Source organism: Gopherus evgoodei, chromosome 1 (genome assembly GCF_007399415.2).
Source record: "Gopherus evgoodei ecotype Sinaloan lineage chromosome 1, rGopEvg1_v1.p, whole genome shotgun sequence".
NCBI classification, from domain to species: Eukaryota; Metazoa; Chordata; order Testudines; family Testudinidae; genus Gopherus; species Gopherus evgoodei.
Genome location: NC_044322.1, coordinates 318,081,519 through 318,099,703, shown reverse-complemented (window position 1 = coordinate 318,099,703; position 18,185 = coordinate 318,081,519). Strand labels below are relative to the sequence as shown.

Genomic DNA, 18,185 nt, shown 5'->3' with positions numbered 1-18,185 from the left:
CTGAAGAAACTAAAGAAAGAAAAAAAGTATGTCACAGCATACATTTCATAACCTTTCACTGTTAGATAGCTAACTTCACACACGTGTTAATAGATTATGTAGCCAGAAGTGACCACTGTGATCATCTAGTTTGACCTCCTGTACTACACAGGCCATAAAACTTCATTGAATTGATTCCTGTTGGAACTACAGCATATCTTTAAGGAAAGCATCCAAGCTTGATCTAAAAATTTCCAGTGATTGAGAATCCACCACAACCTTTGGTAAATTGTTCCTATGGTTAATTACTCTCACTCATAAAAAATGTATGCCTTTCTTCTAATGTGAATTTGTCTAGCTTCAATTTTCATCCACTGGATCTTGTTATACCTTCATCTGCCAGCTTGAAAAGCCCTCCATTACCAAATTTCTATTTCCCATGTAAGTATTTATAAACTGTGATCACATCACCCTTAACATTATCTTTGTTAAGATATATAGATTGAGCCCCTGGAGTTTCTCACTATAAGGCATATTTTCCAATCCTTTAATCTTTCTCATGGCTTTCCCCTGAACCATCTCTAATTTATTAACATAACCTTGTGTGGACACCAAAACTGGACACAGTATGCAAGTACTGCCAAATACAGATGCAATAGGACCTCCCAACTCCTACCTAAAATTCTCCCACTCATGAATCCAAGGATTGTAATAACCCTTTTGGCCACAGCAGTGCAGTGGGAACTCATGGTCACCTGATTATCCATCATGACATCCAGGTCCTTTTAAGAGTCACTGCTTTCCACAATACAGTTCATCTTGTAAGTATGCCTACACTACGCCCTGAATGATCATCAACTGGGAGAAAGATGCATGCTGGGGGTAGGCCACTTGTCAGGGGTAGTATGATTGTGTTCATTACTGGTTTCTGAGACTTGGGTTTGAGGATTCTGGGGTGGGGGGGCGGTCAAAGAGTGATGTGTGGGAGTCCAAGCATGTAAAGGTGCAGCAAAACCAGTTAGGCAGCTGGTTTGGGGAACGGGCTGCAAGCTAAGGGATGTGAAGGGGTTTGTATGAGACAGTGAGTGGATTAGATATTTCAATTACACATACAATATGATGGGGGCTAATTTAGCTACAACTACTCAAGAAAGAGATCTTGGAGTCATCGTGGATAGTTCTCTGAAGACGGCCACACATGTGCAGCGGCAGTTAAAAAAGCAAACAGGATGTTAGGAATCATTTAAAAAGGGATAGAGAATAAGACAGAGAATGTCTTATTGTCCTTATATAAATCCATGGTATGCCCACATCTTGAATATTGCATACAGATGTGGTCTCTTCATCTCAAAAGAGATATACTGGCACTAGAAAAGGTACAGAGAAGGGCAACTAAAATGATTAGGGGTTTGGAACGGGTCCCATATGAGGAGAGATTAAAGAGGCTTGGAAAAGAGGAGACTAAGGGGGGATACGATAGAGGTGTATAAAAATCATGAGTGATGCGGAGAAATTGAATAAGGAAAAGATATTTACTTGTTTCTATAATATAAGAAATAGGGGCCACCAAATCAAATTAATGGGCAGCAGGTTTAAAACAAATAAAAGGAAGTTCTTGTTCACACAGCGCACAGTCAACCTGTGGAACTCCTTGCCTGAGGAAGTGGTGAAGGCTAGGACTATAACAGGGTTTAAAAGAGAATTAAATAAATTCATGGAGGTTAAGTCCATTAATGGCTATTAGCCAGGGTGGGTAAGGAATGGTGTCCCTAGCCTCTGTTTGTCAGAGGGTGGAGATGTATGGCAGAAGAGAGATCACTTGATCATTACCTGTTAGGTTCACTCCCTCTGGGGCACTTGGCATTGGTCACTGTCGATAGACAGGATACCGTGCTGGATGGACCTTTGGTCTGACCTAGTATGGCCATTCTTCTGTTCAGTTTATTAATTCTGCCAGGTAACGTGAATTTACAAATGCAAATGAGCAATGATAAAAATAGTGAACTCGTTACACAGAGTCTCTAAAATTCGAATCTATTGTACTATATGTGGATCAGTAAAACTGACGGATGAATTTAGTTACATACACCAGGATAACAAACATCTGTAAAAAAGAAAAACTTGGAAAATTAACAGATGGAAACATTTATAATATGAAAACTAAAAGGTTCTTATTACAAAAGGAGACACGTATCAACTGCGTGGGTGGACAAAACAATCCATATGGAAAAAGAGAAACTGAATCATTAGGACAGTGGTAAATAGATGGCAAGACTCTTGAACAAAAATTACAATGTGTCCTTTGTTTAAAATTAAATTAAAACACAAAAAGCTAATTATTTGACTAGGCAGTATAATGTAAATTTTCTTATTTAAAATATAACTATATGCCAAAACACTGTTTACTTCTAGTCCCAGACTTATTTTTATATACAATATTTCTTGAATTGACTTGAATACTACAGTATACTTGGCTGAATCATTGTTATGCTTAGCTGAAGTGCTTATTATTCAGATGATAAACAATGTTTTAGACATACAAGGTTCTCTTTATTGTACTTGGTCTGTTATTCAAGCTTCAGTTATCAAGACGACCAATGTGTTAAACTTTTACAAATAGCACTTGCGGTATGTAATTGAGTCAAATACTGTTCATGCGATGTAAAAGCTATGTCTCTCCTCATGCCCACAACTGATGAACAGTGAGAAAATCTGCTTCAGTATTATGATTTTTACTACTTTTTCTTGGAGGATCACTTTGCTCTGCATTAAGAAAATTAAAGGAGAAAAACAATGGTGAAATAGAAAATGAGTATTCATTATCTCACAACAGTTATTCACACATGCTTCATCATAAGGCAGCACTTTACCGCTATATGAAACTCAAATAGAAAGGATGGGAGTTTTAGAGGTATTCAGCACTGACCTAACTCTGCTGTCACTGAAGTCAATGGTAAAACTGATATTGACTTCAATGGGAGCAATTAGGCCAATGCCAAATCCCTTTTGAAAATCCTAATAAATATTTTGGTGGGTGTTTATCCTATTCCAGCCTCATCAACGATGAGATGATCCCTCCCATTACTCAGCCTTTCAATCATGGTGTCATTTTAGACTCCTTACTTCCACGCACTTGCTAATTCCTGCTGCTTCTTACTATACCGTATCTAGAAAAAAAAAAATCACCCTTCTGTCTCCAATCCAACTGCCAAGAACAGAATTCATGCACTACTTTTTATATCTTGACTACTACAACCTTCTGCTATACCATTCTCTCTCCACTGCAGTTCAGTCCATCTAAAATATTGCTACCAAGTGATTTTACTTTCCCAGAACTCTATGCCTTCCTCCCCAATCTCTTTTCTAATCCCACATAAAATTCAAACTACTTCTCTTAACCTACAAGGATCCTCATACCCCTCCTTCTGTGCACAATTCTACTCTCATCTCCTCCACTATACCCATCTCTCTCTTTGCTCACTCTCAACTCTGCATCTTCTTGCCTGTAGCCATTACATTTCGAACATCGCTCTCTTCCTTTCCAAAATCTTTTAACATCCACTTTTTCCAAAGAGCTTTTTTCCAGTTATGGTTACCAGCTACTCTGCTTTTCTAAGGCCTCAAACTTAGGTCTACACCTAAAACTTAGGTCGACCTAGCTACATCACTCAAGGGTGTGAAAAATTCACACCCTGAAAGACGGAATTATGACGACCTCACCCCCAATATGGACACCACTAGGTCCAGAGGAGAATTCTTCCATTGATCTACCTCTCAGAGGAAGGGGGAGGAACTTCCTAAGGCAATGGAAAAATCTCTCCCATTACTGTAGCAAATGTCCGCACTACAGGGGTGCAGCTGCAGTTTTGCCTCTGTAGAGCTTGTAGTGCAGACACACCTTAATACTCGGTACAGTATTTTGAACTGCCCTAGCTTATGCCCTTAGACTGATAGTCCTCTGGGATAAGGAACCTGTTAATTGTGGCACAGCTCTCCTACCATACTGCTTTACATACATTTATGTCACCATATATGACAGTGGTTCTCAAACTACTGTACCCCTTTCACAGAGCAAGCCTCTGAGTGTGACCCCCCCTTTTAAATTAAAAACACTTGTTTATATATTTAACACCATTATAAATGCTGGAGACAAAGCGTGGTTTGGGGTGGAGGCTGACAGCTCACAACCCCCCATGTAATAACCTCACGACCTCCTGAGGGGTCCCGACCCCCAGTTTGAGAACCCCTGATATATTACAACTATTACCCCAAACTATGAAAAATGTACAGATTTACCTTTAGGTAAATTTAAGCTTTTCTAAGAAACATCTAACTAGTAATACAATACATCCAAGACACAGCAAAATATTTATGGAGTTATCCAAAAAAGAGAGAAGCTGATATTTCAAAAAGACTTTTATTCAGCTGCTCAGAGAGGGTAGGAGTTGGAACCCCACAAGGGAAAAGAAATGCTTAATTATGGAGAGTTCTGAGGACTAGAGTACCACAAATTTATCCTACTGAAACTTCGCTGAAGAAGGACAATACATGCAGACTGTGATGCAAATCTGACCTTTAAGTGGACAGTCAGTCCACATTGCTCAGGTTGAAAGTAGATGCAAAAAGCTGCTTCAAGCTTATTCACTTTATGAATATACCTTGTAATTAAAAACATTTCCCCATGCTACCACTCCCTTGACTTTCAAAAGCTCAACTATTCACAGAATGTTAAAGTAAACATAGTATTAGCACTAACAATTATTAGCAAAACATTTTATCTTTAAACATGTGCAATTTTCAGGATACACTGGGCAGTGCATAAACACTGATTGATAAGAGAAAATGGAAATAGCTTTTACAAGGTGCACCCCAGTCTATAATTTATTTTAAATAAAGAATGTAAGGCTATCAAGTGTTAATCCCTTACCAATCATGCTTTAAGATATGTTTTACAACATTCTTTTAGTTCTGGGTCTGCCAAGGCTACATTTTGTTATGCAAGACCTTTCTGCAAATGTGCTACTTTAGGACTTGAAATTTCTTATAAACTTGTAGAATGCTGTTGCTCAGTGTATCTGAATGGAAGCTCTAGCTTTACAGAAAGCTGCGCTGAGCCTAGTTTACTCTGCCACTTAAACATGTAACTTGATAAACCTACGGTGATAGTACTTAGTAAAGTTGCACACTGCAACTAGTTTGTCTGCTACATAAACTCATCTTGTCATAAACTTATAGGCAAAGTACATCACATCACATAATATTATGTCTTAAAGAGGTAAACTGTACAGGAGTTTCTTATTATACTGTTATGCAGCAACACTCAAATCACCAAAACATCTTGTTTATGTCTTGGTTTCAACCTCTTGCTGATAATGCTGACAGGAATCATTTCAGGGAAGAAATTCTGTTGACATACATTATGGTTGCAACATAATTGATTTGACACACATTTAACTGAGTCAACAGTCAGTACCGCATTACACTAGTAAAGCAAGCCTAAACGACAGCAATTTGTTCTGGAAATACTTACTTCTGATGAGGTCACCATCAGTGCGATTTCCCCAGACGGACTGGTCTTGTATCTCTGGTTGTATGCTTTGGTTATTGGAAGGTGGTGTTATGTCTCTCTCTCCTGCAGCTGTATTCACTTTGTCACATTTTTCTAAATCAAAGAAAAACATATTGTAATTTCAAATCACTGATAACAGTACTGTCTACTGTTATTTCCCCCTTTCAAATAATGCAAAATAATGTTAGTTTTCCACTAGTTTTCCCATCATTTTTGCTCATCTAATCAGATTAGTTCTTTAACGAAAGTCTTTCAGTGGGCTTGTAAAAGCAGCAAAGAATCCTGTGGCACCTTATAGACTAACAGACGTTTTGGAGCATGAGCTCATCTGAGGAAGTCGGTATTCACCCACGAAAGCTCATGCTCCAAAACGTCTGTTAGTCTATAAGGTGCCACAGGATTCTTTGCTGCTTTTAAAGATCCAGACTAACACGGCTACCCCTCTGATACTTTCAGTGGGCTTGCATTTTACATGTTCACATGCAAACATTCCTTAAGAGGACAGTTTAACGGCAAACTGTGTTTTGAGTTTAACAAAATTTATTTACCTTCCAAAACAACATTTTCAGCCAAAATCTCTAAATGACACGCAAAATCTGGTATTTTTGCCCATGCAGACGTGCATCTCATGTACAAACTACTTGCTACTTGGGAATTTCATAAAAGCTATAGGAACTGTGTCAAAGGTCTGAGATTCAACATATGACTAAGGACTTTTATTGACTAATAGCCAAAAGTGATGGAGACAAAAATCCCCTGGTAACAGAACTTTCAGCTGTTGTTTTCTTAAAGATATGAAAAGTCATTGTTGCATTAAAATGAATTCCTAATCAAATTTACAAAATGCTTTTCTTTTTGTAATAAACATACTCCAAACGAAGGAAGCTTACTTCACAGTGTTGGCCAAGAGACTTTTAAGCCTTCTTTACAAGTACTGTGGAATTCAACAGTAATATGTTCACATGTAGTTTCCCATATAAAGTTTCTTCCTGCTGACAAGCACTCACCCATATTTTCACTCTCCAAAATAAATGAAATCTTTCATAAGTATCTACCATAGGCAATTATTTTATTTACAACACGTCACTGACAGATCACCAGTTTAAAAATCTATACTCCATGTTAAAATAGTACATAAAATACTGCACTTGGAGTTCAAGTTGAAATAATATTTCACACTACATAACATTTTTAAATGAGTTTTATAATGTGTGCTATTTAAAGCTATTTTAAAATAAAGTGAACTACTTGTTGAATAGTGGGGGGAAAGGGCATGAAATTCTTAATGTTACCTTTATTAATTTACTGTATCTCTAGCACACAGATAACAATTTAAATCATTTTAAAAGATTTTGCTCTTAAACTAACCAGAAGAACAAAATTAAGAAGATTATCATACCAATCCTAAATTGCTGGAAAACAATTGATGTTTCACTGTGCAACGGTAACTGTTTTGTATAAGATGTGATGGTGCACAACCCTATTTAGAATCTTGATGTAGTAGATGATATTAAACAACAGTCCTACTGAAAGAACTGTATTTTGGGGCAGTCAAAATTCCAAATTAAATTTTAATCAAGTGAACTAGAATTCTGAGTGTAGAAGCAACCATAAGAGTCAAATTTCCTTAGATGTCATCACACCAGAGCAGTTATCATTCAGTCTTAAGTAGACAGCTTCCCAATATCTAAAGTCTGCTATAGTCAGTGAAATAGTTCATAATTCATAACCTTTAATTTTACTTTTCTATTAGTTTTATACTCATTTCCCAACTTCTTTTCATTGCTGTGGATTAAACCATACTTGAATTCTCTCATTTTTGTTTCCTGTTTGAAAAACTATGACTGTATATACAGTACGCTGCTAGCCAGCACTACTTAATTGGCTATTCTGTGAACCAATCCTGAAATTGTGATAAAACTGTTAACATCAGGAGAATAAAGGTGCAACATTTAAGAAAGGAGTGTGGCAATTAACCATAAAATAACTCTTGATTTGAGGATTATCCAAAAATGAATATCTTAAATTGCTGAAGGGATATCAAAGGACAGATGTGCAGCATAACACCATTAACTTCCAAGCAAGGATCTGCTCCCAAATGTCCATAGACAAAAGTCTATCTCAACATTTTTTCAGATTTCACAGTGAAAATAATAACCAGTGATTTACCCTCTCATTTCCCTCTCCTTCCTACCCCACCCCCCACTCCAGCAGAATATCTAAATTTATTTTTTTTAATGGGAATTTTCCCCATAATTGACATTTTAGGCTTCTTGGATTTCATTATTAGACTTCAAATAATGGAGAAAAAATTTGGATTCTATATTAGACTAACACCTGTCAGGAATGGTCTAGATAATACTTAGTCCTATCATGAGTGCAGGGGACATGATTAGATCTCTCAAGGTCCCTTCCAGTCCTATGATTATTTTCTTGATTCAAGAAGTGCTGACACAATGTGCTAGTTGCTGTCCAAGCACGCATGAAGACGAACATTGCCTCCATTTGTAGGGGTTAAAAAAAATTGTATTTGTAGGTATTTTGTTATGAAACATGCCTGAAAGCAAGGTCAATAAAGTAAAGCATTACAATGACTATTAGCAACAATCCAAGCAAATGCTTGAACCTTGGCTGATGTGTCATACCTGCTCAGAAAGTTTTCCCAACAGAGCCTAAAGATGATATGAGAGCAATGACATGCTCAGGCAGTAAACAGGTGCACTCCTTTTTCATGGGTTTTCTGTAGGAACTTATAACACTTCTCTTGTTCAAAGAAGTTTGGTCTTTAGATATCTCTCTCTGTGTACTAGCTTTCTCTTCTCCATTACATCTTTCTGCCTACATGAAATTACCCTCAAAATTGACAGTGAGTAGGAAAAAGAGACGCAGTTCAACTCAGATTATTTCCAAACTCTAACATCCTAGATATTTTGTTTGATATTCATTAGAATGTGTTCATCCAAAAAACCACTCTCTCTTCAAAACTTCCATACGTTTTTTCAAATGATACAGTAAAAGCATCATACCCTTTCCTTGGTTATTACTGTTATTCAATTGTATTACCGTACTGACTCAGGATCAAGTCCTTCTTGTACTAGGAACTGCTGCTTTTAAAAAAACAGTCCCTAGGAGCTCAGAACTAGACCCACAAAAGTACTTATCCATTACAACTTTTAGCTGACCCACTTCTCAGTTGAATCCTTGGATTTAGGCAGCAAAACTGGCGTTCAGGTGCCTAAATCCCCTTGTTGATCTATCAGCTAACTACAGTCTAAGGCCCTGACAGAAGCATAGAAACAAAGGACTAGAAGGGATCTTGAGGTGTCATCTAGTCCAGTTTCCTGCACTCATGGCAGGACTAAGTATTATCTAGACTAGTGTTTCCCAAACTTGGGACGTCGCTTGTGTAGCAAAAGTCCCTGGTGGGCCGGGCCAGTTTGTTTATCTGCCCCGTCCATAGGACCGGCTGATCGCGGCTCCAAGTGGCCGCAGTTCGCTGCTCGTGGCCAGTGGGAGCTGCTGGAAGCAACAGCCAATACATCACTCAGACTACGCTGCTTCCAGCGGCTCCCATTGGCCTGAAGCAGTGAACCGTGGCCAGTAGGAGCCACAATCGGCCAGACCTGCGGATGGGGCAGGTAAACAAATCGGCCCAGCCCGCCAGGGGCTTTCCCTACACAAGTGGCAACCCAAGTTTGGGAAATACTGATCTAGACTATCCCTGACAGATGTTTGTCTAACCTGCTCTTAAAAATCTCCAGTGATGGAGATTCCACAACCTCCCTAGGCAATTTATTTGAGTTTTTAACCACCCTTACAGTTAGGAATTTTCTTCTAATGTCCCGCCCAAACCACCCTTGCTGCAATTTAAGCCCATTGCTTCTTGTTCTATCCTCAGAGGTTAAGGAGAACAATTTTTTCTCCCTCCTCCTTGTAACAACCTTTTATGTACTTGAAAACTATTCGCTTGTCCTCTCTCAGTCTTCTCTTATCCAGAGTAAACAAACACATTTTTTTCAATCTTCCCTAACTGGTCATGTTTGCTAGACCTTTAATCATTTTTGTTGCTCTTCTCTTGACTTTTTCCCAATTTGTCCACATCTTTCCTGATTGTTCCTTCCTAAGGGGAGTACTTTGCATTTGTCCTTATTGAATTTCATCCTATTTACTTCAGACCATTTTCCAGTTTGTCCAGATCATTTTGAATTTTAATCTTATCTCTCATAAGCACTTGCAACCCCTCCCAGCTTGGTATCATCCGCAAAGCTTTATAAATGTATCCCAGCCCTGTGGACATGAATCATTTCACTGGTACTATGCATATGAAACTGAAAGCTGAAGTAGGTTTACAGGAAAAGCTACAGTTAGGCATTTATGAATTTCTGCTTTTCATTTGGTGTTACTTTAGAACCAATGCTGACAACTATGAAGTATACCAATTTCACAAAAATAATAAGCCAGATATAAAATTATCTGGAAACACGAAGTAAGTACTTAACTAGTTTGGGAAAAAATAACTATAATTGCCCAACAATTGAAAAAAAAAATCCCCATTACTCATAACATTCAGAAACTGCTGGTAAAGTGTAACTATTACGGCAACTGGAGCAGCTAGCTGTAAACCTTAAGAAATTCTAGGAGTACCAGTGAAGCAGGATTACTACAGTCCAAGTCCAATCTGGATGCAGTATTCTTTTATGGCCCCAGGATAGCATCCCTATTCACATTAAGGACTAAAGCATGCAAAGTCAATGGGACTTTGAGCACATGCTTGAAGTTGAGAATGTGCTTAAGTGCTTTCCCGAGGTACTGAACATTAATTCTTTTTTCAAATCCTAAATTAATTTCATACTTTGAATTTGGATGGAAGTATATTTCGCAGGGAAAGAGGAGGCTGCTGGATGTCATTTTCTGAATTTTTCTCTTTATTTCTTCTATTTTTTTCAGCCGAAGTGTTTGAATCGGTTTCAACACTCTAAATCTTCTTTAGATATCTGTTACTCTCTGAAGCGCAGTTATTATTCTTCCTTTCATACTAACACTGGTTGTTTCTCTATTTTGCAAACATTTAGGCAATGTTCACTAATTGTTATTCTAGATTATTTTTAGTTAACAACAGGTCAAGGCAAAAGCTTATTCAGTACTCTTAGATGATACTCCAAAACAGTCGAAGACATGGCCTGATTATTCAGCTGGAATTCTGTGCAAGATCAACCTTTTAATAGTGTACAGTTTATTTAAATGCACAGGATTTAATATAAAAAGTCTATCCATGGGTAAAAGTAATAAACAGCACCAGGTCAGTGCTAACATTTTTAGACATTTTACTTCAAAGGGAGCTACTGGTGGTCAGAAATGCTGAGTCAGACTTCTTATTTAGGTGCATTAGGTGTCCTTCAGAGTCCAATCTACATCCCACAGAACACGAATACAGGGGGCAGTCAGGCAGCTGGGGAGCACAGGAGGTGAGAGATACTAATACTGGTCGTTCAACAACTACAAGGGACCTGTCCAGACAGGATCATGGCCCCACCCAAGCAGACCTAATCTTTATTGGGGGAGGAAATGCACAAGCACCTTCAAAGGTATATCAAAGGTGCATTCTTAGGGCTCTCCTCAGAGCCAGGTATACCTCATTGGTACCAATGAGGTACCTCAGGGCTTGTCTACATCAGAAAGTTGCAGCGCTGGTGAGGGAGTTACAGCGCTGCAACTTTGAAGGTGTACACATCTGCAGGGCACCACCAGCGCTGCAACTCCCTGTTTGCAGCGCTGGCCGTACTCCCATTTTGTCTCGGGTGTAGAGGATCCAGCGCTGGTGATCCAGCGCTGGTAATCCAATGTAGACAGTTACCAGCGCTTTTCTTGACCTCCGTGGAAGGAGGAAGCCTCTGGTAATCAAGCTGGTTTCCTTTCCCGGTTTGCTCTCTCGGTCCCGGAGCCACCCAGCAAACCGCAGGGAAGGAGACCTGCTTGCTCGGGGTTCCGGGACCGAGAGAGCAAACCGGGAAAGGAGACCAGCTTCGCCGCGGTTTGCTCTCGCGTTCCCGGAGCCACCCAGCAAACCGCAGGGAAGGAGACCTGCTTGCTCGGGGTTCCGGGACCGAGAGAGCAAACCGGGAACGCCGCGGTTTGCTCTCTCGGTCCCGGAGCCACCCAGCAAACCGCAGGGAAGGAGACCTGCTTGCTCGGGGTTCTGGGACCGAGAGAGCAAACCGGGAAAGGGAAAGGAAACCAGCTTCGCCGCGGTTTGCTCTCTCGGTCCCGGAACCCCGAGCAAGCAGGTCTCCTTCCCTGCGGTTTGCTGGGTGGCTCCGGGACCGAGAGAGCAAACCGCGGCGTTCCCGGTTTGCTCTCTCGGTCCCGGAACCCCGAGCAAGCAGGTCTCCTTCCCTGCGGTTTGCTGGCTGGCTCCGGGACCGAGAGAGCAAACCGCGGCGTTCCCGGTTTGCTCTCTCGGTCCCGGAACCCCAAGCAAGCAGGTCTCCTTCCCTGCGGTTTGCTGGCTGGCTCCGGGACCGAGAGAGCAAACCGCGGGGAAGCTGGTTTCCTTTCCCGGTTTGCTCTCTCGTCCCGGAACCCCCCTTGAAGCCGCCCAACAGCGCTGCAGTGTGGCCACATCTAACACCACTTGCAGCGCTGGTTGCTGTAAGTGTGGCCACTCTGCAGCGCTGGCCCTATACAGCTGTACTAATACAGCTGTAACAACCAGCGCTGCAAAATTTTAGATGTAGACATGGCCTCACTGATGCCGATGAGGCTCTCAGGATTCAAAACTAAACATTCAAATGACTCCATTTCAAAAGGGACGACACTACTAATTCATTTGCTACTGACGGTAAGTCCAGCAATATGAAGACCCAAATTCCAATTACCTTAATCACATAAATATTTACCAATTAATTTTAAAATGGTCTAATAAGAAAGGTGATTGGAGAGATGCTCCGATGCCATGTTGGTGAGCATGGTGAAATAAATAAATAATATATTTGGTCCAGTATATACTTCACAACTTTTGCTGCCATCATCATCTTTCTTTCCCACAATTTGCATGGGTATTCCCAGCTAGTTGCTGAAGCTATTTTCTTCCACTTGTTTTTTTATAGTCACATAACTGTGGCATTTTTCAGACATTTAAACCTTAAATAGTTCTTCCTTATAAAGAGTCTTGTTTTAACAGGGAAAGCACATTTAGTCTTCAGCTCTCTATCTGACAGTGCAACTGGAAATATAAGTAGTTGAGTGAGGAGAACACCACTGGAGAGTCTGTTCTCCTTGCAATGCACTGCAGAATTATGGAAGAGAAGAAATGGACGTCCTCAAGAAGTGAGAGTCTCTGCAAATAGTTGGAAAACATTTTTGAAGGTTGTATTATAGATTTTCTGACTGAAGTGTACTTAATATTTTCTATTCTACACAAGAAGCCAGCTATATCTAATTGATGAAACTTTTGTCAGTTTTCCCAGGCAAACAGAGATTCAGTTAATGCTCTTTATTGCAAATATATGGAGTCCTATTTCAAAAATAAAGAAATTTCAACAAAATAGCTAGAACTTTGAAATTAATTACTCAAATTATCTCCATGAACCCCCTGACCTACCCCAAAAAACATTTTGATCTTTCAGTACACTAAACAAAAGCTTTTCAAGAAACCTACAACTTCCAGCAAAATCAGTGGACTCATAGGTGTTTAGCAGCACCTAACAGGGTCAGGCCACATGGAAATCGCTCTACAGAATATTGCACATGTTCATTGCTATTTCCCCGCAAGTCTTGTTGCTCAAAATAAAATTCATACAAATTGATTTGCTAATATTCAGAGTTATTGGGAAAACTAGAACTCCACTTCCATGCATTCCTCTGTTTCCTAACAAAGCAAACAGTATTTTAGAGGTATTTCTTCTTAAGTACTGATTTAAAAAGCAACAACTTCCTCTATTTAAAACAAATGCTGTAAATATTTCACAAAGGTCTTGATCTGAACGTGAGGTGGATACTGTTTTCTTTACATTATATACAATATACCTTTAGACATCATAGAACTAATCTCTTTAATTGAATCTACAAGATCTACAAACTAGCAGCGGAAGTATACTTCATTTTTCTTCAGTTTTTAAATATTTACTAGAGCACACACTGTACTGGGATCACATTTATAAAAGGCATAACATTAGTTTATGTACGCTTCCCCCAAAACAATGTTATTCATCTAAAAACAGCAGTTTTCAACCTTTTTTTCATTTGCGGACCATGAAAAAAATTTAAATGGCAGTACAGACCCTTTTGGAAATCTTAGACACAGGCTGTGGACCACCAGGGGTTTGCAGACCACAGGTTGAAAACCACTGATCTAAAACCTAACACTGAGTAAGAACTTACTAAGCAACAGGAGATTAATATGTGAAAGGCCTAAATATTTTCCTAAACCTTCAATTCTCTAATTCCTGAATTACCCTGGCTTTGTAACCATATACTGCTAAACTGACTGAAGCGCCGGAATAATGATTAACAGTGATACAAACTCACCTCTTTCCTTTTCCCCTCCCCTCCAAAACAGATTTAGGCTAAAAGAAAGTAATAAATATCCACAAATACTACACAAGTGTAGGTTCATTATCAAAATAAATCACGTTTTAAAGTTGTAGCAAATAAGACCCCAATCCATCAATGGAACTTCTTACATGCTTAAAGTTGAGCATGTCCTTAAGAGTTTGCAGGGGCTGTAATGCTGTTCTTGACAAGGTGTAGGTGTCAGCTGAGAATTGACAAATTCGTATTTGAAAACCAGACCACCTCACCTGTATGTTAGTATTGTTTAAGATAGATGTAAAACTTGTAAGGATGTGTTTAGACTCTATAAATTGGTTATAAATTGCCGCATGCATTAATCTCATTGTAATCTCTGTATCCCATGCTATAAGGTCATCTTTTACCTTATAACTGTAAAAATGCCTGCTCTGAGCTTGAGAACTCAGACAAGAGGTGGTTCCCCCACCCATCAAGGAAGACTATGAGACTAAATGTGCCATACAAAGACTTTGCTAATTACGCCAACAAAGGCTACATGCAGAAGGCCTTGTCCCATCACTTTGAATTTTGAAAGAGGGAAATAAAGATAGCTAACATGAAAATTTTTCATCTCTGGAGTCTGGATTCTCTCGGGGCCATAGACACTAAACTGAAGCAGAGATCTCCAGGGTTACCACTGGGTCTACCTTGAAAGACATTCTGAATTGACAGATTACAATAGCTCTGTCACATTTTTGGAACCATAGATTCATTTTTGTATATGTCTGCTTGTTTTAACCTGTAAATAACTCTCTCACTTCTTTTCTTAGTTAATATAGCCTGAGTTATATCGGAGAGTGGTGAAGCACTGGAATGGGTTACCTAGGGAGGTGGTGGAATCTCCCTTCCTTAGAGGTTTTTAAGGTCAGGCTTGACAAAGCCCTGGCTGGGATGATTTAGTTGGAATTGGTCCTGCTTTGAGCAGGAGGTTGGACTAGATGACCTCCTGAGGTCCCTTCCAACCCTGATATTCTATGAGTCAGTTCACTGTATGATTGGTTACCAGCATTGTCTTTGGTGTGAGATCTAAGGTACAAACTGATCTGGGGTGAGTGACTGGTCTCTTGGGACTGGGAACAACCTGAATATTTTGTGATCTTTGGTGTAAGTGACCATTTATCACTAAATCCAGCTCGCCTAAGTGGCACGATAGACTGCAGTGCCCAAGGGGACTGTGGGAATTCTTGGTAAGACTGGTATAATGCTTCAGGACTGGGTTGGTGAAATCTAATTATAGAACATACAACCAGTTACAGATGTCTGCCCTGAGGCTGGTATTTACAGTCGTGAACCACTTCAAAGTGTGTGGCAGACCCCAACCAGTGAACAAATCTAAATCAAAGTACTTACAATGCTTGTGATTCATTGGCTCTTCAGAATATGAACATATAATCCTTTAAAATGATAGTTACACATGTAATAGATGTCATTCAAATTTCTTCCTACACATAGTTTGCCCATGACAAAATTAGTGTCATATTTTGTCCCAGGTCATTAAATAAATAGCCTAATATTTTGGAAGCTAAATGATTTTATTTCATATTAATAAAATACAAAAACCCAATTCAAAGCCTCAAATCTTAAAAATAAAGTCATGTTCCTAAATCAATTACTTCACTGACCAAACTTCAATAATTTCTACATATGGCCTACATGTAAAGTTTAACCAGTATGGACATTTGATTACGAGACACAATAAAGGTGACACCTAATGCTCAAAAAAGTATGTTGACAATAAATAGGTATTACAGACATTGGTTCTTCTGGCAAAAACATGGTTCTAACAGTTCAGTTCTGCATGGTTGATCTTCTGTATCTAATTTAAAAAAAAAGTTTGCTGTTTAGCAGTTATGAGTCACTCTCTAGGACAAGAAAACAATAAGATCAGTATAAGCCAATTTAACATTTCTACATGCCAGAACATTTTTATTTAGTTTTGGATACTTTCTGGTTTCTCAAACGAGACTTCAACTTCGATTCCATGTAGCTATTGATTTAAAGATGTTGCCAAAGAAGAGAGTGTGGCTTTATTATACAGTTGTACAACTGTGTTATCATGCTGTGTAACTTTATACATAGCTGGTAAAGTGAAGCAATTTTAAATTAGATTCTTCCTTTCTATTCTTCAGAGACTTATTTTATATCACTATCAGAATTCTTTAAATCAAAACTGCCAGCTGTAAAAGAAAAAGATAAAGCCTGATTGCCACAGACCAAAAGTATGTACAGTAAATGACCACATCCTCCTGTATGTTATCTTCAGAAGATAAGTTGTCAAACTAATTTACATGCAGGTTTTCCAGAAATCAACTCATTTGGCTGCCAAACTAAAAATAAAAATCAGATTTAATTCTGAGAGTGTGTACTAAGATGAAAACAAATGATATGCATCCCTTTGAATAGTGGATTAAAAATAAGTTAATAAAAGCACAGTATCTCAGGGTAGCCTCAAAGGGAAAACAAAGTGACCTCCAACCTGAGCAAGTCATGGTCACAGACCTGCTGCCTATCTCAGTTTGCTCGGAGCACACCTTGGGAATTTGAGAGGCATTATAGAGAAGAGTTTACAAACAAAACCACAAGACTGAGAAGTGAAAGAAAGGGAACGTTTAGGAACTTGGGTGGTGGGGGGTGAGACCCACCCACTTTTTTTCTGTTGGCTGCAGAGAGACTAGGATGACCAGACAGCAAATATGAAAAAGCCGGACCGGGGTGCGTGGGTGGGGGAAATAGGAGCCTATATAAGAAAAAGATGCAAACATCAGGACTGTCCCTATAAAATCGGGACATCTGGTCACCCTAACAGAGACACATTTTAAGTAACAAGCGGCGTCCAGAGGAACAGCAGAGACCAGGGCTGAGCACCCCACTCCCTACACACACCGAGTGAACCAGGGAACGTACCAGAGGCGCAACAATTGGAGAAAAACTTGAAAGCAACTCACCGCGAGGCAGCGAGACCAGAAGGCTGCGTTCAGTCGGAGCTGCAGGCGCCGGCCCGTCAGGCCCCGGGGGAAGGGGTTCCCTCGCTTGGGACATCTGCCAGCTCTCTCCTCCCGTCCTAGGAGCTTGCACCCCCCGACCAGCCTAAACCGTCACCCTGAAGGGACGAACACACGAGAGGCCTTTTGAGTGCATTGCTCCGCCGCACACACTGCTCCGGGGCGAGGGCTTGGGGAGGGGCCTGCCCCAAAGAAGCAACAACTTTGCAACTCCGCGGCAGACGCGTCCCTCCGCCCCTGCCCTCCCCGCTGCATGCGGAGGGCGCCTTTGAGTGCACGGGCTCGGAGTGCTTGGAGCGGAGCCCCCGGGGTTCCGGGGCTCGGGGGGCTCAACGCCCCATAGCCAGCAGAAGCCACCCGCCATACCTCGGCTTTGCCTTCTGCTCGGCTCTGCACGCGCCCCTCCGCCACCTCCTGTGGCGGGATGTCCCTTTCCTCCCCCGGGGCAGAGGAAACTTACCGGGGCTCCCAAAGCAGCAGCAGCATCTCCCCGGCCGGTGCGGCCGTCTCTTCGCCTCCCCTCTCCAACTGCGGCTGCTGCCTCCTCTCGCCTGTGCAGCCCCTAGCACCCCGCCCCGCCACCGCGCGGGCTCTCGCCCTCTCCAGCCAGCGCGTTGCACACACCAAACGGGGACTTATTTCGTCCTTCTCCCGCCCCCCAACGCTTCTTCTTTTTCATCATTTCCGGAGACTGAACACATCCAGCCATGGCAGCGATCGAGGCTCGGGGGCGGTGGCTCCCCAGGTCCCGCTGCCCGACCGGTTCTCCAAAGGCTGGGGCAGGGACGGTGGACCAGAAGGAGGCATGGGCCTCATGCCCAACCTGGGAGCATCCTCTTACTCATGTGGCTGCAACTGGGTATGGGCCATGCTGGGGTTGTAATCCTGCAAGTGCCCTGATTAAACAAGGTGGCAGCAGAGGGGGAGGGAGAGACCCCACTTCCAAAAAGGAGGCTTTCATACCTGAGCTGTGTTTGCAGTTGTAGCATAGGGCTGAGGAGAATAGCACTTTAACAGGGCTAACCTCTGACTTGGCATTAGTCACTTTGGTTTGAAAAACTTAGGCT

At 40.9% G+C, this 18,185-nt stretch overlaps 1 protein-coding gene across 5 annotated transcripts in view; it reads right to left on the bottom strand.

Moving 5' to 3' along the window:
- Nucleotides 1–17,757, bottom strand: part of MDFIC (MyoD family inhibitor domain containing) — a 75,826-nt gene extending 58,069 nt beyond the window's left edge. For 3 of the 5 annotated variants that reach the window (XM_030549048.1, XM_030549051.1, XM_030549050.1), the window contains exons 1-3: nucleotides 17,579–17,757; nucleotides 17,062–17,216; nucleotides 5,510–5,641 (exon numbers count right to left, since the gene is read on the bottom strand). In XM_030549048.1, coding sequence (XP_030404908.1) covers nucleotides 5,510–5,641; nucleotides 17,062–17,155 — 226 coding nt within the window. In that variant the 5' untranslated portion in view covers nucleotides 17,156–17,216; nucleotides 17,579–17,757. Of the gene's footprint in view, nucleotides 1–5,509; nucleotides 5,642–17,061; nucleotides 17,348–17,578 lie in introns of those variants that run through there. The other 2 variants (XM_030549052.1, XM_030549049.1) reach the window with 2 other exon arrangements.
- Between the last annotated feature and the right edge of the window lie 428 nt (nucleotides 17,758–18,185).